General features: G+C 40.9%; 1 protein-coding gene across 1 annotated transcript; it reads right to left on the bottom strand.

Moving 5' to 3' along the window:
• Window positions 1-1251: 1251 nt before the first annotated feature.
• Window positions 1252-21037, bottom strand: RRAGD (Ras related GTP binding D). The gene is made up of 7 exons (XM_071445700.1): window positions 20518-21037; window positions 13714-14009; window positions 13106-13305; window positions 12017-12131; window positions 6111-6253; window positions 4183-4331; window positions 1252-2601 (listed from the first exon to the last, which is right to left on the bottom strand). The coding sequence occupies exons 1-7, from the start codon at window positions 20663-20665 to the stop codon at window positions 2450-2452; spliced, it is 1203 nt and encodes a 400-aa protein (XP_071301801.1). The 5' UTR covers window positions 20666-21037; the 3' UTR covers window positions 1252-2449.
• Between the last annotated feature and the right edge of the window lie 1419 nt (window positions 21038-22456).

The raw sequence follows: 22456 nt of genomic DNA on the forward strand, positions 1-22456 counted from the left end.
TTTCTAATTTTAGAAAAGGTGTATCAACACTGCTTTAAGTGGCTCTTGTAGCACATGGGGTATTTAATTTCTTTAAAAGAAAAACTAGAATCTCAATAAAATTTAAAAGATTTTTTTAAAGAAAAAGCAAGTTTTAGAATATATTTGTAAAAAGAACCTTGCATGCCTCACTCAGTGTCCAATCACTTCAGCTAAAACATTAGAAAATGATTACTCAAAAGTGAAATGAGTTATCACCTAACCTGAAAATACAAAAGTTAAACACTAAAACTAATGAATTTTTAACATTCTTTAAATTTTATATTTGAAACATAAGTAACCTGATGAAAATTACATTTACTCTGATAATATCAAATTGGAAAATTTATGTTGGCTAAAATCACCTTCACTAAATTATGCTAGTCTGTTTCAAATTCTAGATGGGACTACAAGAGGCAACTTCACTGTCTTAAACAAGGTGATAGTCTCTAATACAAGGGCATGCATGGCTACATAGAACTCAGGCCAAATTATGGAAGGTACATTTAGTTATGACTCATACCATAGCCACTATGAAGAGATAATTTACACATAAAAACAACAACAACAAAATTATCTGGCCCAGCCTGGTAGGTGTTCTTAGTCCCACATAGCCACCTACACCTGGTGGGGCAAAGGGAGGACAGAGATTGTGACCCAGTGGGGGAATCTCAACAAAATGAAAGACAAACACATGGCCAGAAATTACAGCAGCCCTTCAGTGAAAGTCCTGTGGACTGGAAAGCTGTCAAAAGGTGTCTCTTACCCATCACTGCTTTGGTGAACTCTGAAAACAGCTTTGCATTACTTTAACTGAGGGGCTAGTCAGAAGAATTGCCCTCAACTAAGATGATGGGTGGTGACAGTACTAAAAGGAATTTGAACTCTGTTTTTTAAACACTCTGATTTGACTACAGCTACTGTCACTGTTTTTGTCACCAGCACCAGGATCAGTGATTTTCACTATTATCAGTATTTCTTACCTTTCTGAGCCCCTAGAACTGCATTACTTATCACACAACTCTTGACAAAGCCATTGGTTCCATCCTCCTGCCTGTCCCCAGAGCTATTTTGGTTAGGGGCAGATTAGCTGTGAATAAGGTACATTTTCCCTTACCTGTTTCTGGTGTACAGTAAGCTGCTTCCCATTCTGGTCAAGTTCTTCTCACTCCCAAAAGCTGCCAACAAAACCATTAGACTGCGCATGCAATTGGTAAAAATTAAGAGTTCCCCTTCCATCAAGAAATTATAATTTTGTATCACTAATTAAACAAAACCACTCAATACAGAACATGGAAAGTGTTACTTTTTAGGTTTGAGAGTCCTCTGCTGTCCTGGCTGATCCTGTGGTAAATCTGCCCATGTTCAATATTAAAATAAAAAGTAGTGATGTACGCTGATTATTACAGCAGGTAGATTGTCCAGTCCTCATTTTAATGGTCTCGTCTTGATTTCAATCACAGATGTACCCCTGATAGAGGGAATCAGAACCCAGTGCTCACACCTTTATGACTTATCAGTACATCAGAATGCCAGGGTGGAAATACATACAGATTCTTCATTGCACCAACTGTACACGCGCAGGCTCTCAACACAAACTTAGCAATGTAAATCCAGCTGTACAGATACAACATACTCCTCTGAAGCCTTATAAAAATACCAGTGCAACATAGAGCCATTTTACAAAATCATTTTTATAGAAAGGTATTTTAGTGGTATATGCTGAGGTAAATAATAAAACCAGACCCAAGAGAGGGCATGACCAGTGTTAAGAAGAACTCCGGATGAAATTTGGCCAAAAGCCTGTTTTATAAAAGCTAATATTTACCTACCAGTTACGATTCCTGGTAAGGTGCTTATTGCTGTAATACTTCAATATTATTCTTCAGTTTACAAATTGAAAAATATATGAAATTAGATCTGTATGAATGTTAGGTATTAGCTGTCACAAATTTTAAAAGGCATTGTACCAAGTTTTCTTAATTGTTTACTAACCAATTTGATTGTAGCAGGTAAATAAACTACAGCATACATTTTACCTGACACCATGCATCAAAATCACCATAAAAACTAAGTTTATCAAAGTCCAAGTCCACAAGGAAAACATGAAAAAGTGCAAATTATGTACCCAGTATTTCTGTCACAGCTGTTTTTTCTTAATATGGCATGAAAAAGGTTTACAGCATATATTAAGAAAATTCTTACAAGTGCTCACCTCAATGTTTATATATACAACATTTTGCTCAAAGTGCTCACTATATGAAAAAAACTGATTGGATAAAAATATTTAAACAGTGCTTTCTGAACGTTCAGGGAAAATTCATATAATACATCAGTCCCATTTGTTTTCCTCTTCCCTCAGTGCAATGAGATGCAGAAGTCACATCAACTTCATGAAAACTTTGCTTGCCACATTGCCAGAAAACCTCAGTTACAGTGGCATTCTTGGTGTCCCATTGGGAGTGGGTCTTTTATTTTTTTGCAGGTGGCTTTGATGTTTTCGAGATCTTACTACTTTCATTCTTACTTCAAATACTTCTTGTATGGCTTTTCGAAAACAATGGAAATTGTAGTCTATTAATCCTACAGAGACAGAAATGTTTTACATATTAATAAAGACATTCATATAAATAAGGTAATGAAAACATTGCTTATATTCTGTTTAGTGAAATACCATACTCTCTGTCTGGGGGTCATATTCAGTGAACTGTCCAGGAATTTTTTCTGTGCTAAGCAAAAGCACATTTGAGAAATACAAATAATTCAGTAAGCATTACAGCTTGATACGTCTGCTACTATATATACTGGTATGTTTTAAGAGAAATCAAATAGAAGTTCATTGGCAGATAACAGATCCTTAATTTAATAAAGGGCTTTGAAGAAGTGCTCAGTATACCAGAAGAAAAACTGAAATCTTTCAAAAATATGGTGTCACTTTGGAAATCTGCTTTACAGAATAACTGTGATAAAAATAAGTACCATCTATTAATTAAGAAATTTTCAATTTTTGACAATACATAAACTTTGAAATGGATACTTGATAGAACTATTACCAAATCTCAGCCAGCTGTATTTCATCTTACACTGTAATTAAAAAGTAACACAATAGACATGCTGTTAGATTAGATACTTACATAATAGGCAGATAACATTACCATGTCAGTGGGCTGAATGTAATCCCACAGAAAAGCTGTAAAGCCATATTGGTAGTCAATTGGACGATTTACTGAGTGCTACAATTCTGTAAGATCACAATATAATTTTGGTACTGAGCTCATGACCTCATTCAATATTAATGTCATAAGCTTTCTTAACTCAAATACTGCAGCATTTTCTACTTTAGTTTCCCTAAGAGGAGATGCATATTTTTAAGTGGTTTAAATCCACCATGTTATACTTTGGTTTTTTTCCCAGAAACTGTTTTCTGTCTTCCTGTAGTTCAGACAAAATATTACTTGGAATTCATGAGGCACAAAAAGCTCATCTCCATTATAATACCAGCACCGTACTGCAGAAGAGTGAAGGCTACCAAGTGTCCCAACTATGCAGACACAACAACCTCACACAGTTATGGACAAACCCTAAGGGATGTTTATTCAACATGGTGTCTTCTGAAACAGTGCTGTTAGTAAGTATGCAGAAATAACACTTCTTATGCTTTCTACAGAAAGCAACTGCATTCAACATTCATAGGCAATAAAGGTGGTAGGGGTATGGAAGAGACGTTTGACCAATTTAAGGTCTATCAAAAGCTCACCAGGCTCTCAAACAGTCCAGCAGACATGTTTCAAAATTTTTCCCTTGGTTATGGCAGGCAAGCTGTTCCAAATGTGTATGCTGGTGTCAACAGGTACAAATCAGTGCCAGTCAATATAAACTAACACAGTCTACAGTTGCAGGTGGAAGCTTTACTGCATTGGATGTAAACTTTGAAATACTTTAATATCAGAAATTTGTCAAATATGTTTATGATTTCATCCCATCTTAATGCCTGCACAAGTTCTTTCATCCCTTTAAAAATGTTATGTAAGGTTTATCAAGCTGTACTTACCTCAATATTTATGATACAGTTAGAAACTGTTATCAGCTAATGACAACCTCAGTTATTCATTAACTCACTAATATAAGGGAAAATTAATGCAATACTAGAAAAGGGGAAAATACCTTTTCTCTCAAAGCTTTCTTCTCTGACAAAACATACAAGAGCGAGGAATTTTGTCACTTCTTTTAAATAAAGGACAGTTGTATTATTCAGTTTTATGATTGCCATTGATTCTTTGTCATAAGGGGTTCCAGTGCCATCATCTTTAAGCCTAAAGAGCAGTATTCGAACAAACAAACAAGAAAAGACAAGACAACAGATTAGTTAACAAAAGTACTGTTACATTATTTTTCTCACCAAAGAATCTCAAACTTTATGAAATCTTCATTTTCATCTTTCAGGGAGACTCTTCCTCAAACTACACACCATTAAACTAAGAAGACAAAGAGATTAAATTGTTTATCATATCACACACCAAACCTTAGATCTGGGGCTAGAAATCAGGTGGTTTGATTGCCAAGTGCCTGAACTGGAACCTGATTTTTTCCTCAGTAAGTTACCACCCATTTCCCACAAGGCTGTTTTTTTTTTTTAAATCAGTGCTTTGTATTATGACTTATAAAACGTGAAACAGTAGGTCTATACGGATAACTCCAAACCCAGTAACCTTGCTTGAGTGGTAGCAGCTGACTGATAGTTTAAGACATCATGAGACTTTCCTCATGAGATGTTTGCTTTTGCAACATCATATTATGAAAAGAGATTTCTCGTTCACAGATGCTGTGTCATGATGATAACTGTAGTATGGTTTTGTACATTGTAACATTGTAACATTGTAATTTCATCCTCATTCCTGAATGCACACACAGATATTGTTAAATGGATAGTTATCACCAACCTCCCAGAACAATTAGTCTCAACAATATATTAAAGTGGCAAGTTCCACAGATGCTCCAGGAACAGAGGACAAAAAATTAATTGTAATATCATCTTTAGTCTGTAGCTAAAAAATGGCAAGCAGATCTCTGGTGATAAAGGCTAAATGGCTACACAAGTACAGTGGCAGAATGATATTTTGTAAATAAAGAGCCCCATAAGTGGTGTTGTACACGTAATTATTAAATGCACACTCTTTTGAACTACACAGCAGAATCCTTCCCTTTACAAAAATCAGCATCCTTTATTTTGTACCTCTGTAAAACAATTTCTTACACAGCTACTGAAGTGATGACTCCAAAATCTGAAACACACAGTAGAATATACAAACTTTAGAGATTTTAGGTTAAGTATTCAAGTTTATTGTTCCAGTGCTTATTGCACATGTGCACCAGGACTCACTCTTGTACCTCGTCCCAGAGAGCAAAAAGTCTGTCAGTGGTACAAATGCAAAGCTAGCCCAGCCTACCACTCTCTAAGCATGTTGTGCATTGGCATCCAAGTGTAAGCATCTTAGTGCACTAATTCTTAATGTGCCCCTGCCTTTCCCAGGAAGGGCTGGCATTACATTTGGCCAAGGGCCCAGCCACTGAACACATAACTTGCAAGGAGATGTACATGCCAGCCCAGGAGATTTCCACTTGCTAGTGTACAAAAAGGGGAAATTGAAAAAAACCCAGAAAGGTCATATAGGGAATAGAGGACAAACAGAGAACTGAAATGAGAGTGAAACAACTCTCTGAGGCTATTAGAGGCCACTGGCTATTAAATAAAACTCAATATGGCTCTACTTCTTTTTAAAACAGGAGGCATCCCTCTGTTGATTTCATCCGTAGGGAAAAAAAAGATGAGGTTTCCTTTTATTTTAGGTTGGTTTCTTCTGACTTCTTCCTCCAAATAAAATTATTAGCATAGAAAGAGGAAGATGCTCACAAAAGGGACTAAACAGGGAACAATGCTTGTTGCTGGGAACCTTAGAAGCCAGCCGTTTTCTCCTCTCCTGTCCTGGCAAAATACCCATTCTCACTATGGTTTATACCCACATCACTGGAATTTTGAGGCTATTCAGATTCTCAGTACACAGCTTTATGAAAAACATTCACAATTTACTTACCCATATATACAAGAAATGTCAATCACAACATCTATCATATCACAGCAGAGTTCGTAAGTTTGCATATCCACTGGAGTGCTGTCTGTTGCAATATAGATCTTACTGACTACATCAAATAAAAATGCTTTTTCAATCCCAGAATTCTATTCAAGAGAAGAAAAAAAGAAAAATAAAGTGGAATCCATGTTTTCAAATTAACCCCAAGCTTTTCTGTTTCTTTATTTGCCTGTTATACAAAAAGTCTAGGCTAAAGAAAATAAATTGCAATCAAGCTCATTTTGAAAGAACTGTACATACAGCACTGTTGTATTTGTAGCAAACCATAATGCTCACAAACCTTCCAACATTTTCTGCCTCTGCGCAGACATAATGCCAAGTAACACTCCCTAACTGCTCCACCTGGAGAGATTTCTTTTCAGTGGAAAATAAGGGAGAGCAAGGGGGGAGCAGAAAAATATTCCAAGTTCAAGATTTTGGTGTTTTAATTGTAGCAACAGACATAAAAGAAAGCGGCAATCTAAAGTTATTCTAAGTGAGCATATGAGAAGATAGAAACAAGAGAAAGAAAACACTGATGGACAAAGAAGACAGTATTGCTCAGGAACTGATTTCCAAGGAAATTAAGAAATTTTTCCATTGCAGTCTGTAGTTGTTCTAGTGTCTGGTTCTGTAGAACATCTTTTAGGATCACAGGAGAGAGACCAGTGTTGTGTTGGTGCCTTCAGGTTTCATGTAGCACTGGGAGTTAAAGCCATGTTTAAAATGCTAAGGCTTGCTAAAATGATGACAGCTGTGTTCCTGTGATCCTGCCAAGCTGATTAAGACACTCTCCATACTGGAGATGTATCGTATTCACAGCTCTGAGAAGCTAGCCAGGAATGCCTAGCTCTTACTCTTTGTGTAGATAAGGTAAACTGCCATAAGCCTCTGCTTCCTGGAAAAAAAAAAAAAGTGTACTTCTTAACTGAAAACAGTAGCCTTGCTGGCTGATGTCAAAGGATTACACATGCACACCTGTCCCAGCATGAAAAATGGGCAATTTCCCAAAATTGCTAAAGCACAAGCTATAAAATACTCTTCAGTATCCATCTATATGGGGAGACAAGCAATTTTCTCCATCCAACTGAATTGTCTCCAGAAATGGGATTCCCATTTTAACAGGGTTTGGGACTGCTGCCACAGTAGTTCTGTAACCACCATAAACCACACTGAAAATCCCTAACGAGTTTTTATAGTTTTTGCTTCTTTTGTACAGTTACAGAACTTTTCCATTTTTCCTTCCTTCTTTTCTAAGTCAACTGTTTAACACATAGTTAAGTAACTAAAGTGACTCTCCTGCTTTCCATATTTCCTGAAATAGGAAGAAAAATTTCCAACACTAGATATGCTACTGAACAATGGCCAGTAGTATTTTGGGCATTTTCTCCTTCAAGAGGCATCATTCATCCATCACTGCACACAGAGCTAAGGCTGCAAACATCCATTAGTAATAACAGAGTAGAGAGGTGAATTTCTTGTATTTCATAATGGAAAAAATCTCTGAGTGGCCTATTTCAGTAAGTCAGTAATAAAAAAATATTAAAAACAAAGTATACACTGTGGATACCTTAGGTAAACAGGCTGAAGCACAGAATGTACAAGGAGAGTCTCAGAGAAATGGTTGAACCTTTGTTCAACCTGAAGAAGAGAAGACTTACTGCTATCTACAAATACCTAATGTAAGGGTTCAGAGAAGCCAGAGCCAAGCTCTTCTCAGAACTACAATGTTGAAGGCACAGGCTGGAATTCTGACTTGATACAAGAAAAAAAAATTAACAGAAGAGCGGTGAAGGATTGGGAACATGCTGACCTGAGAATCTGTAGTGTTTCTATCCTTCCAAATGCACAAAGTTGAACTGGACCCAGCTATAACCAACTTGCTGTAACTGGCCTGACTCTGAGGAGCAGCTGATCTCTAAAGGTGCCTTTCAGCCTTCAGGGTTCTATGACTCTATGTTCTTTGAGCACAAAGAACAAAAATGTATGCATATTTAAGCTGGTTGTTCTGGCCACATATAGGAGTTCTGTAATTTTATTTTTAAATAGTAATTCTGACAGCACCTCACACAGTTCAACATATGCTGTCAAATAAGATTAATTACAAGACTCTTTTGAAATATCATGTAAGTACATAGCTATAACTCATTGCCAAAATTGTATTTGAAAATACAAGTCATCTCAGACAGAAGAAGCTGAAACTTGAGCCCTGCAGTGTCATTCATGAGAAGTCAATTATGAAGTTCTGTATTACAAAAAGAGAGACATAGCAATGATTTAAGCTGTACAGGTAAGATGCACTTTAAATTATTAAGATGCCAGTGACAATATAATAACATTTAAAAATGAGAAGTGATTTTTTCATCTCAGAGCTCCAGGTGCTGCAGCCTGCCTGTACTTGCAGTGACAGTTCAGAAAGTTTTCTGAACGTTTGCCATGAATGTCTTGAGACATTCTGCCATGCCAGCAGTTACACCTGCTGGCTAAGGGCAGAAATTGGTCTCTTAACTCAAACTATGCTTGTTTTCAATTGCAACTGATCCATTGTGGTAGGACCTGCTGAGAAACTGCACATATTTGCTTCTTTAGAACTTGTATGGTAACAGAAACCTCTGTGAAATGGATGGACTGCCAGGAGTAGTAACCACTAAATTTACCCACATGCCTTCCAATATTTCATCTGCCAGGGTTTTTAGTACAACTGTAACCAAAAAGGCAAAGGATTTCCCAGAATTTTTGTGTGGAAACTACTCAACACTCCACCCTCCACCTGCTACCCCTAGCCCACAAAAGAACCCAAACAGAAATTGTAGAAATAATAATAAAAAGTCATAAAAAACCAGAAAAGGTGGATTAAAAGTAATAGCCAAAGAGACATTACATCATTAATGCTTAGGGAAAACTACAATAAGAAATCAACTGTTTCTGTTACTGGAGCTGTGGGTTCTTTACTGAATGAAAGGCTGACACTGATTAAGTGAGAGGAGGGCATGAATAAACACCAGTTCTCTCTGACACAACCCTACAGTCTGCAGAGAAGATGCAACATGTGCTAAAGGCACTCTGAATTGATGTAAGAATATTCCATGGTTAATCTGAACCAAGAGAGCCATTGTGAAAAATCTGCAATGAATATATGAGATTTTATTTTGGATAGGTAAAAACCATGAGGTACTTGAAATTCAAACCATGTCTCTCAACTGTATGGGGTGTGATGATGTAGAAGACAGTTTCTATTCCTTAAATAGAATGAGTTCAGTAAAAGTGGTAGTATTCCTCCAATTCCTAGGATAGGTAAGCAGGCCTATATTTTTCTGTCTTTAATGTATGAAAGTAAGCCAGAATTTGGCCCTAAAAAGCGACTGTCAAAAGAACTTAAGAGGATATTGCCAGTCACATCCAGTTAGTAATGAATTTTAGACAATTATTTAAACAGGCCTTACATCACACAGCAGATTTCGTGAATTAATTTTTATCACTACATTTGAATTTACAGATTACAAAATTTAAATCATTAAATGATCAAAACTGTATATAATTTTATTTTTACTATAATAATTGTTTTTCTTAACACATACTTTTTAATATCCCTCAAAAAAGACCAAACAACCTCAAATGAAAATACACTTTCCCATGTCACACAACTTGATTGGTTAATAAGGCCAGAGTAACTAAGAAACAAGCATCCTTCTATATGAAGCTGGTGTGTTAGATAAGATTAAGGTGGATTTTTAGTGCTAATTATTTAATGACTTACAAGCTGTTACATTAAAGAATGCAGAAGCAGTATTATCACACTGATGGTTCCTCAAACATGCTCACACACTGTGGCGTTATAAACTGGGGAAAAAACCTGCTGTGAACTTAAGAGTGATCACAGATCTATTTTTGTAATCATCAGCTTTTTGTGTTGGAAGTCTCTGTGGCATAAATGAAAGCACTTCCTCGTGAATGCGCTGAAACTGAGAAGTAGAACACGAATACACCCCCGCCCTGATATCCAACACATTGGCTTCCTGCGATAAGGCGTGACCAAAATCCATGCCAAAATTTGTTGCTACTAAGTTGCCAAGGTAAAGAGGCACCCCCTACCTAATTGTATGAAGGAGAACGATGTTTAATCTCCCTGTGGTTGCAAATAATCATTCTGAGTCTCTCTCTCTGCAGACAGAAGATACTTGTAAAAATAGCAAGCATACTGAGGACATAGTGATGCAGCTACACATGGCCCTAGGTCATTTAGAAATTGGAGCAAAGAAACAGTCTGAGACTTTTCCCATACTGAACAGGGGAAATAGCACACCTCCCTCACTTTTCTGGACATCCCATTTATTTGAAATACTTTTTCTTCCTTACAATCTGTACCTGATATTGTAGGTGTGATTGGAGCTGGGTGTTCCAGACACATGAGCAATTGGCATCAGTCATTCAGGAAGCTGCCTGTGCTCAGTTCATGTGGAGATTCTGCACAAACCCTTCACCAACTCCAAACAGTGAGGAGACTCCATAAAGAGATCTGACTCACATAGAGTGACTGGAGTGACTCTGGCATAGGGAAGACTGCTATTCAGCTAGCTTTCTCTGAAAGACTGTGTGCCAAAACGACTGTCTAATTGCTCTAGAATTGTTGTCATCATTTCTTCATTACCTTTCCGCCATGGAGTTTTGAGGCTTCATGATAATAACTGGTATACAGTCCAGATGTTTTGGAAGAAACAGATCTTTGTAGGGAACTATTCATTATGAAACCATATAAATGTGCTGTTTAATAGTAAGAGAATAAGTTTTGGAATGACCTTCCTCTATTCCTAGCTTTCCCTGTCACATCCAACTTTTATCTCTATCCATTTCCACACTGAGAAACCATGAAGTCTAATTTTATCTTACAAACTGTTGAATGATATTAAATAATTTCTTATGTCAAAATCACAAGAAGACACAACAAAGTATCTTGCTTGGAAATTGAAGTTTCAGAAATTAGTGCTAGATGCTAAGCACAAAATTAGAATATTGTGAGAAAGGGTGCAGTTTTCAGAGCCACAATGACCTGATATAACGATCACTAAAATAGGGAGTTTCCCCTTTTCAAATTACTCCCTGTGCTCCCTTTCACTCACTGCCCATGTTTCCATCTCTTACCTTGTGTCAGAAAAAGAGCATGTTGGACTCCTCCATCACCTGCTTTTAACTAAATTAAGCAGTGCATAAGTGCATGGTATAGTAACGCCATGAGGGAACAAGTGAGTGTCAGAGCCAGTACGAAGGAAAGGAAGGGATCAGACATACAGGAAGAGTGGAGCAAGCAACTTCTTCCCCAGTGGTAACAAACCACTAGATATACAAGACTCCCTAACTGGCCTTCAGAGCAACTATGGAAGTGGTGAAAGTTGTGGTGGAATCTATGTCTAAAAATTTCATGACATAAGAAGATTTTCTTAAGCTCGGTAAACTTTCTGATACAAAGTAAAATTAATTCTGGGAAGCACTACAGACAGCTCCCCATATGAGGTCAGACTAGATGATGTTCCTTTAAATATTTATTTATACAAGGTTTAAGTGCAACTTCAACATATACATGCAGCACAGACTTTTGTAACATTCAGATTGATGTTACAAGCAGAAAAGTGATGGCAGCTAACCCACTTTATGTGACTCAGGAAATACTCTGAGTATCTCAGCAGCTCATCAATGCTCTTTAATAGACATGGAGGTGAGGCCAAGCTGCATGGGGGTGCATTTCAACTAAGTTCTGATAATTTCTCTGAGAGTTCACATTGCTCATGATCTCTAAGAAGGCAGTGAATAGAGTATCTAAACATGCATGTTGGACACAGCCAGATCTACAGACAAAGGACATAGTAAGTACTTACTGAAATAAAGATGTTAAGCAGGTTTTCCAGTGTTGGGAGCTGTGGAATCAGTTTCTGTACCACTTTGCTAAATGCTTCAAATATAGAATGATCATATATGCTTGTCAGATAAAAGCTGGAAAAAAATGTCACCACATTTTCCTTTTAGCCACATACTGTGAACATGATGCACCTTTCATAATATGAGTGAAATAAAATATTGTCAGACAGTAAGTGCCTACACTAATGCAATTACCCCCTGTGATCAAAAGTCATTATATGATTGAAACACAGGACTTAATCTCTATACTAAAAAACCCCCCAGCCTGAACAGTGAAATCTAGAACTCAATGTAGAACTTTTTAATGCAACTCCCACGCTGGTATTCTTACAAAAATATTTATCAAATTTCAGGAGAGGAGTGTTACTGAGTATGCCTATTGTGATGTACTTTTTGAAAGCTGTGGACCCATTTATCAGTGCAGTGATGCAGTCAAGTAGTTACGAGCTCTAAAGAGCGGGCATGTTCATGGAGCAGGCCTCTCCAAATATATTTGTACTTGGCTTTAAAGTGCTCAGAAAGCCATGACAACTTGATGTCCTCTGGTTCCCATCCTGCAAAGTCCTCTACTTATCACCATTTGCTACAGTAACCCACTTTACCAGAAGACACAGGGCAAAGATACAGCACAGGTCTTCCCAAGTGGGCTCTGAGCAGGCTGCAGCAGTGAGGATGAGTGACTGGGAGGGGACCATGTGGCACAGAGCTTTCAAAGGAGGCAGAAGTGATGTGGTGGCATATACACTCCATGGCCTGGAACTCCACTGGTTGTTGTCAGTGTCCAAGCCAACTTATTTCAAGACAGCAACTGCAGCAAAACCTGATAGTATTGTGGCATGTTTGTCATCTGTTATTAAGCAGCTCTCCATCTTTCCCTTCTAGACAGCAATCAGAAATAGGATACTTTGGCTCAGGTCAAATGTAGTATCTCTGATTATCCTTCATATATCAAAAGCATGTTGCCTGCTAGTTCAAGAGGACAGAAAATAGTAACTTGTCAAATAAGCTGCTCTCCTCTTTAGCATTCACTGCACAGCAACTTTTCTCACCTGAGGTGAATCTTCTCCAATCCAGCATCTGCAAGGTCATCATTTGCCCTCTGGTGAATATCCCTCTGTGTTTCAATCTTATGGTCATCAGATAAACCATCCACTTTATGGATAAAGATTTCAAAGTTGATATCTGGATTCACTTTATAGGCTCTGGTCACAGTAAGATGCAGCCGAGCTAATGCTTCCATATAATCATCCTAATAAAGGAAAAAGAAGAGCTACAACTTAGGAAAGTATTTAAAAATATATATTAGATTTTATGATACTTATTTTTAAATAGTACTACAGCTCAACAGCAGCTTGATTTTTTTAGTGTTTTTTAAGTAGAAGCCTGAGCCTACATCCAGCATGTGCACCAATCTCATGCTGTCAGCACTTACGAATCTGAGCAAGAACCTTGAGATGTTAAAACAAATTAGTTAACTTCCAAACACACTGCAGAGAGAGATTAAAAATAGCCAAGCTGCTCTTCAAATTTTAATGGCTTCTTTTAATGTGTGTTTGTGATGTAGATTATTTATTTGCTTTGAAAAACCCTGTACTTTCCAACCCATTTGTCTATTGCTGAAGGAAGAAAAAAAATAGCTTAAAGCCCCTTTTTTTACCTGAGAATCAATAACAAATATCAGTGCTCCAGTGCCTCTGAAAATCATCTCATAATCAAACGTAGGGTCAAAGAAGTCAATTTGCCCAGGAAAATCCCATATCTGAAAGTTGACAAAGGAGCTGTTGGAAACATCCTCTCTGCAGATCTTGTTTGTGCTCTCCAAGAAGAGAGTCTCATTCGGTGACATTTTGTGAAAGACAACTTTCTGAATGGAAGACTTTCCACTTCTTCTCAATCCCATGAGTAGGATTCTTGGCTTAACTTCAGTACTGAAGGGATCATTGAAATCCAAAACTGAATAAAATCACACAAGAAGAAAAGGAATATACTATGGCAATATAATTAGTAACTGCCAGATAACATGCATTTGATATTTATTTTCATGAAATTTTTATATTAATTTATGCAAGTGTTACCAATGTTTAAGCTTAGAGAGCAGTGCTACAGGCATTTTGACTTTAATTATTTGCCCCTGAGGGTATGCTATCAGAAAATCTACTTCTCACCTCCAAGACAAACTGCAGAAGGTTTGACTGCTCTGTTTGTATGTGAAAAATCTGTTATCACACATAGACATCTTTAAATACCTAATTTTACTCTAATTAACACTATGCCACATATATTCTCCTTTAAAAGAGTATCATCTGATAACAAATACCCGTTCCAGCAGATAGCTACATCACAATGCTGGAAGAACAGAGTAAGACTCTGTGAAGTACCTCTGCATGATCTTTCTACCTGAGGGTTGCCTTTCTCTAAAATCAATCAACTAATAAATGAAATCACACATGCAAGGAGCTACAGGAAGAGTTCAACTCAGCAGGCACACAGCGCTTCTATGTTGCTTACTGAGTAAGCAGTAAGCAGTACTGAGCTCATGAGGAGTCCTTTTCTAAGGTGCTTAGGATTTCACTTGCTGCTCAGCAATTCATGTTACAATCTGTAAGGTTTGTTATCCGATAAATAAGATTACAGCATATCATCTGCCTATTTGCAAAACAAAGGCCTGGGAACACAGGGGTTTCATTGTGTTACCTACCCCAGTTTGAAACTGGCATTACTTTTTCTGGTGCTGATGCAGTTATATCAGCATCAAGTAGTTCCAACAGTAAACTATGCTGTTATATCTGTAAGGACATGAATGTGTAGCTATCCATTCCTGTACACACTTTAGCTTCAGGTTATCTCTAATCAAAACACCCAGAGAAGTCTAAATTGCTGCATCTAGTTGGCCTATAACTTTGAAATGTCCTTTGGTGCTGAGGTGAAATGGCACTGCCCTTATATGTAAAAAGCTTTGAAACACCTCTGTGACTCTGCAGCGTCAAACACAAGCAGCACAAAAAAATGAGTTGTCAGTGCTAAACCCACAGAGTACAACTCAGAGTACAGAGAGGTCAGGTTTAAAATACTGAGCACACAACAGACTAAACATACTATCCTGTGAGGTTTGGTAGACCTACTCCTTTCCACTGCACCACAGACTATCCAGATCATACTTCACAGCGCAACATAATACATCATTGCATTTCTTTTTCTTTTTTTCTGCTGGGATAAATTTTGAATTGCAAAACTTATCTGGCTTACATTCATTCACATGCATCATTCTTGAATATGCCCAGCATATGTGGTCAGCTTTACTCCCAAAATACGAAAATCCAAAACAAGAAATCTCAGTAACAATTTGAACCTGCCAATTTATTACATAGTCTTATCAGCCAAAAGAAGAGGGAAAGCTTAAAGGAATCCTTTGCCTAGGAGCACGTTTTGCACCCAGGGGTGGTGACCACATCTTGCGTCTTCTTGTGTGCCTGAAGCCTTCAGAACCAAAGGAGCAGGGAATGTCTGCCAGGAGGGTACAGAACCGTGTCCAGGTCTGTTTGTGCCTCCCAAATTTGAGTGACAGAGAAGTAGGGCTTCTCAAACTGAATATATTGCAGTGTTAGCATAAAACATGTCCTGGCACCATCTACTGGCCTTGTGAGAGGTTGTGCCACTCAGTGCAGGTCCGTGTCACCAGTGACTGACAGAAGTTTTCCAACTCATTATCGGTGGGATCCTGTCCATTTCAAATGCAATTGAAAGACCATGGCAGGTACTATCACTGACTGTGTTCTTGTCAATTATCACACATGAACACTGCCAGGCAGGAACATGTGCACAGGGGAAACACTTTCAGACAGAACAGGGATAGGTAACTCTGTAAGAATCTCATCCAGTAAACACAGCAATGGCCACTTCTGCTGATCTACACACAACAAATTTACGAAGTAAGAAACTGAGGTCAACATGCTCCTCTACTCTTCCCATCAACTTGAACAGAGGTAGTACTCCTGTGGCTGGGAGAAATGTGCCTACAATACTTCACATCTCCAGAAGAATAATAAACATCTGCTCTAAGATGATGTACAGATATTTTATGTTTTGGGAGTACAGCCTTGTCAAAAAACCAAACCAAATATGCAAGAGTCAATGGTGTATACTCCATCTCACTCTGCTTTTTGGCCATAAGAAGAGAAAATAATTTATTCAAAGCTTTGTAAAGACTTTATAAAAATATGTAAAGAACAGGCTTCAAGTTGAGGCTTTATTGCATGTTGCAAAAAAATAAAAAGCCTCCCATTTGCTCTGTATGCAACTGAACTTACAAAGTCTCATCTACCATGGATTTGTACTTTGTGTCCCCTTCCTCTTCCCACCACAAAAACACCAACTTCCTCCTGTATGTCTTATGACATCTCCTTCAAATAATAGATATGACATGCTGTGGCTGATCTGGAGCTCAGCACATTTCAGTTGGCTACACTGTGTACACCCGTCTGCCAGCTGCTGCCACAGTGAACACACAAAACTGCTCACTTGTCCCTCTGAGGACACTTCATTTAACTTCTCCTCTCTTCTGAATGCCAGTTTTCCTCAAACTTGTGGGAACTTAATAACCTTTGAGATGTCTTTTGTTCAGACTTGGTTGAAGGATGGACAGCAGTTTTCTGACCAAGATTCTGACCATTGATGAGACAACCAGAGGACAAGCTACATACCTAACTCCCTTTTCTTTGAGAAACAATCTAAAAACCCACATATATCTGAAGAAATATCTTAAATAATTTGGGAGTTTTTACGTTGTGGTATTAAAATTATTCCCGGCTGTTAGATTTTTACTGATTGTAATGCTTAATAGCAGGAAATTCCTTTCTATTAAAGCCATACTAAAAAAAAATACAGTTGCAACTGCACACAGAATTAGCGATGAGAATAATGAAGACCAGCTCTTCTGCTAGTAGGACTGTTACTTAGCTTTTGAAATCCTGCCAGTTCAAAGACAGGGAAATGTAAGAGTATCATCCAAACCTGACGAGATAGCAAGGCTTCTGCAGCACTTCCCTCTCAGAGAGAGTTAAGAGATTACCTTATATGTAAAGGAATTGGACGATGCTTTGCCTGCCCACATTCCTCTGCAGGAGTACATGACAACTCCTTTTTTAATTTGCCACAGAAATGCCAGTAGATGTATCACTGCAACTTCCCAGACTAGGTTACTGAGTGAGATCATAATATGCCCAAGAGAAACACTAAACTCTTCTCTGTTCTATAATGGGAAAGGTAATTTTCCCCATTGTGAGATGCCACACATTTCCTGCTTCATTCACTTTTGCAAAGAGTAAATGTTGTAAAACGCCAGTCTCTAATGCATATCAACAGCCCTTCATATTTCAACTTTTCTAAGCAGCCATAAAGAACAGAAGCCATGCTGGTTAGAGGCCATTCCTTTGAAGTATTCACAAATTTAACTCAACAAACCTAAAAGCACTTTCCCCCAGAAAAGCACTCAATTCCTTACAGAACTTCTGTTAACCACAGCTGTGTCCTTGCCTATGGAGCGTTTTGCATGCGTTGCAACACGCAGAAGAGCACAGCTCCCAGGAGTTGAGAACAGCATGCAGCACTCCCAACCTGTCTCACCAGTACACAATTAATACTTTAGTATCTCCTTTATGCCATTAGATATACAGAGATAACTAAAGCAGTTTTTGAAGCCCATCCTGAGTAACAGATCAACTGCAAATAATTGTCAAAGCAGGTGACAACCCATGCTTTGTGGGCATATGGGATGGGGATGCCATATTCTGTACATCCCACCAGCTTTCAAACATCCAAATGAAACACCACAGCTCATCTGCTCAAGTAATATAAAGCCAAAAGGAATTATTTTGCTTATGTTACCAACTGCAAGGTAACAAGCCTCTTAGTCTAGGTTTGAACAAATACAGCTAATGATGATTTTTTTTTCCCCCCACTATTTCAGTTATACTAAGTTTTAACCATTTCCATGCAAAGGAGAGGTAGCAGTTCCAAACTTCCTACTCTTACCTTCAAACCCATTATTCCTGTAGCATTTCCAGTACTGCTGTGACTGTGGAATTTGCAGCACTTTGGACTGCTGTCAAGACAATGCCCTTACAAAACACAGGCACTGAACATCTTCAATGCTAACAGATGGCCCAAGACTAAAGAGTTAACAGAAAAAGCTTGTATGCAATGAAGAAGGGTGTTCAGCTACTGGGGGTTCATAGACATTGCAGAAACACCTGGTGAAAAGAAATTCTTGTGGCTACAGAAAAAACTCAGAAGTGTCTCTTCCAGAAGACCAGGTTCCATGCTGCCACAAGTGCAGCACTGCAAGGGTATGTCTTAAAGCCACTTCCTTGGGACACTCTGCAGAGGGCTTTCCTGCTTCTAAACACTTTTAAATTGCATCTATAAAAACTATCACTAGGCTTTATGTAAATTTAAGTGTTTTAAGGTCTCTGAATATGACCCTAAGTGTAAACAAAAGACAAGAGCCATAGTTTCAGCTCTGAAGATGGAGACACTAACCCAGTATAGGGTGAGGGATGACCAATGTGAAGTTTTGAAATCTTCTGCATACTTACAAGAAGAAATTATGCTTTTACTTTTAAGCCTGGATTCTCTCTTCACTGCCAACAGCCATGCACTGAAGCTGTTCTTCTTATACTGCCCTTTCCATTCTTTCTTTGTGGAAAAGTGGAGGCAGTGACACTGAATTTTGGACTACTTGCCATACAGAGCCAGGAAGAGAGGACAAAAAAAAGGGGGAAGCCCCCTGCCCTGCAGCCCAGTGTTATACAAAACACAGGGCCAAATCCCAACCCCCTCTAGTTCAGATGCTGTCTGCCTCTTTCTCTGGAGAATTCAAAATGAAACAGAAAACCAGGGAATCTGGACAGTTTTAATCCTGTGTGAAATAGTCCCTGCATGTACTGTCTTCTTTTGCTATTCAGATGTAAATGTTTTTTTCTGTTAAGCACAATATTCTGGTATTACTGTAAAGAAGCAATTGCAATTTTTAGCAGTCTAACAAGTTCCTATTCAAAAATATCCAAATGAATTTGTCTGAAGACAGTATACAGGTTACTTCTCTACAGAAAATACTAAGCTAGTGTAGCACTAAAGAATCACATTAAAATTTATTCTCTTTGCATCAAAATAAAGGCAATTCTTTAGCAGGTTTAAGTAAGACTTTATTTTATCTCAGTTACAGCTTTTACAGTCCAGCATTCCTATAGCTTTTAACCATGAAGGCTTATACTCAAAGCACTGACCTTCCTCCACTCCCCAAAATTACATTAGTCAATGCAGCATCTCCCGTGGCAGCCTGGAGGACTGGGCCTTTAAGGAGAAGGGTTCTGCACGCTAATATCGAAATAGACTTAAAGCATGTGGCCTTTTATTATGCTCTTATAAAAAAGCACTTCTTTTTTTATCCTGTGATACTGAGAGTTCTCCAAGCTCCTTTGTGAAATATGTCTCAGAAGAATGAATTCAGGCTCTGAATGAACGCAACAGGCTCTGAGCTGGCATTTCCTTTTTCTACTGAATGAGACTGCTTTTCCTGGTAAGCCCGTCCTTCTCAGCATCACCATCCATACTGACGCGGACATGCAGTGAGTAAGGCGGCTCCCCACAAGCACAGACAGACAGACGGACATTCAGCAGAGCCTGCCACTGTGGGACTGACACTCGCAGCTGCGGAGCAGCTCCGGACACAGAGCTGCGTGTGGCCGCTGCCTTTTATAGCGTGACACCCAACCCCCCACCCTTGGCACACTCGGGTCACATCATCAAGCTGTGGCCTCTAATAACTAATAACTCTCACGCCAGACTGGAAGAATACTGATGAGAAATTACACACACACACACACACACACACACACACACACCACACACACTTTGCCTCCTCCCTCTTTCCCAACGCTTCCTGCTACCTGTCAGCCTTGTCCTGCTCCTTCCTCAGAGCTCCCTGAACCCTCTGACCCACCGGGCACCCTGTCCCCGTCCCGGCCCTTGCCATGGCCACCTCCGCAGCATCCTCGCTCCGCCCGGCCTCCCAGCGCCCAGCCCCGTCCCCAGTTGGGCCTGCCCTCCCTCTGGGCGCCTCGTCTTTCCCCGCACCGCTGGCCCCGTCTCCCCCCGTGCCCCAAACCCCGCGGGGCGCCTCGCCTCCTCCCTGACCCACATCCGCGGGCCGCCAAACCTCCTCACCTCCTGGCGGCGGCCCTGCGTCCCCCGCCACCGTCCCGGCCTCACCCCGGCCCCCGCCCCGCCTCGCTCCACACCCGCGCTCGCTGCCGGCCGCTCCTCCGCAGCCCCCTCCGAGCCCGGTGCTGCCCCTCGGCTCTCCGGGAGCAGCCCCAGCCGCCGCCCCCGCAGCCCCGCGGCCGCCGCCCCGCCGCTCCCCGCCGCCCCCGGTGCCGCTGCGGCCGCCGCGAGCGGCACTCACACGCCTCATCGCCGCCGCTCTCCGCGTCGCCGTCCGAGAAGGACTCGGCCCCGTCGGCGTAGCCCGCCAAGCCCACGATCTCCTCCTCCTCTTCCTCCTCCTCGTCCCCCTCTTCCTCCTCCGGTAGCTTCCTCGGCACCTGGCTCATGCCGGCCGCGCTCCTCGCGGGGCTCCGCGGCCCCTCTGCCTGCGGCAGGCTCGGGGCGCGGGGGGCGCAGGTCCCGCGCTGGCGCCGCGCCCGCCGCCGCTCCCCTCCTTCCCCCCGCACGGCGCTGGCGGAGCGCGGCGCAGCTGCCGGCGGGGCGGGCGGGGAGGCGGCGTGACCCGCGTCACCTGACGCGCCCGGTCACGGGCCGCCGGGGCCGCCGGGGCCTCCGCGCTCGCCCGGGCCCGCTCCCAAGCCCGGCCGTGCCGCTGGCACCCCAGCGCCGGCGGGCATAGCCGGGCACTGCGGGCTCACCGATGGGTCCGAGCGCCGCCGCCGCTCGCCCCGGCCCTGCTGTACCGAGAGACGCCCGTAGGAGCCGTGCAAACGCGAGGCGCTGCCCCTGGCGTGCGGGGCGCCGCGGTGGGCGAGCGGAGCGGCCAGGTGTGCCCGGCGGCGGCACCGAGAGGGCACCTGGCGCTTCTATTGCAAGCATCCCTGCTCAGAATCCTTACAATCACAGAATCAAATAGATTGGAAAAGACCTATGATATCATTGAGTCCAACCTATGACCGAACACCATGTCGGCTACACAGTGGCACTAAGTGCCATGTCCAGTCTTTCCTTAAATACCTCCGATGACTCCACCACCTCCCTGGACAGTCCATTCTGAATCTAATCACCCTCTCTGTGAAGAATTTCTGCCTAATGTAGAACCTAAATTTCCCCTGAGGCAGTTTAAGTCTATGTGCTCTCCTCCTGTCACTGGTTGCCAGGGAGAAGAGTCCGATCCCTATCTGGCTACAACCTCCTTTCAGTCAGTTTGAAGAGAGTGGTAAAGTTTCTCCTGAGCCTCCTCTTCTTGCTCAAGTCCTGCAACCTCATCCTGCACAAACTCCAAAGACAGATGTGGGACTGTCCTGCATCATCTGTACACAGTTCCAGCATGTGGGACACTCCAGGACATGGGCAGAGCCAGTGTGTGCTTGGTGCTGCTCAGCTCATCTGCCAAGCACTGCCTGCTGCCCTGCCCCATGCTCCTTCCATGTCATCACATGGGCAAGCCCAAAATGTTAATCTAGGCACTGATGGTGGGAGGTAATGTATTTGCAGTATGGGTTAGAGAGATTATTTTAGAAATAATTAACTTGTTTAATAAGGAACACTAAGAGACATAGTAGTGAAATCTCTGAAGAAGTTGAAATTTTGATGACTCTGACAAACTAAGGTGCTCTCATCTCCCTGTCATTGCTTCCTCCAGGCCTGCTCTGCAAGGACAGACCTCCTGCCTCTCGCCCAGGCTCCTTCTCAGGAGTTTCCAGTGCTGCTCTTCTTATCTTGTGCCAGTCTAAGCTCCAGAGTGTGTGTCCCTGGCTGTCATCCCATGCTGCCCACTGTGGTGACTGGCTGCTGAATTCCTGATTCTCCAGCACCAAATTCCTCTGTTTCTGTTTCTTCCTTTCTACTTCTTCCTATCCCGTTCTCCCTCCTTGCATTCAATTTATTGATTAGACTTCTGTTTGGAGTCTTCACTTTCTTCCTGCAGCTGATTATTTTTCTGACCTCTGTGCTGCATGACAATCTTATCGCCAGGCCTTCCAGGTTGCACTAACCCACTAGAGATAATGGAGGTACACATCTGTTCAGAGGTGGGAGAAATCCCCCTTGCCTATTAATATACAAATTTATTCAAAGGCCTGCCTTTATTCTCAGTTTATCAACCTGCCTGAAGTTTTGCTTGAACAGATTAACAATGTACTAAAAGATTATGGGAAACTTTTCAAGGTTAAATC

Source organism: Agelaius tricolor, unplaced genomic scaffold (assembly GCF_023055355.1).
Source record: "Agelaius tricolor isolate 1412-34295 unplaced genomic scaffold, bAgeTri1.0.p SCAF_1, whole genome shotgun sequence".
NCBI lineage: Eukaryota > Metazoa > Chordata > Aves > Passeriformes > Icteridae > Agelaius > Agelaius tricolor.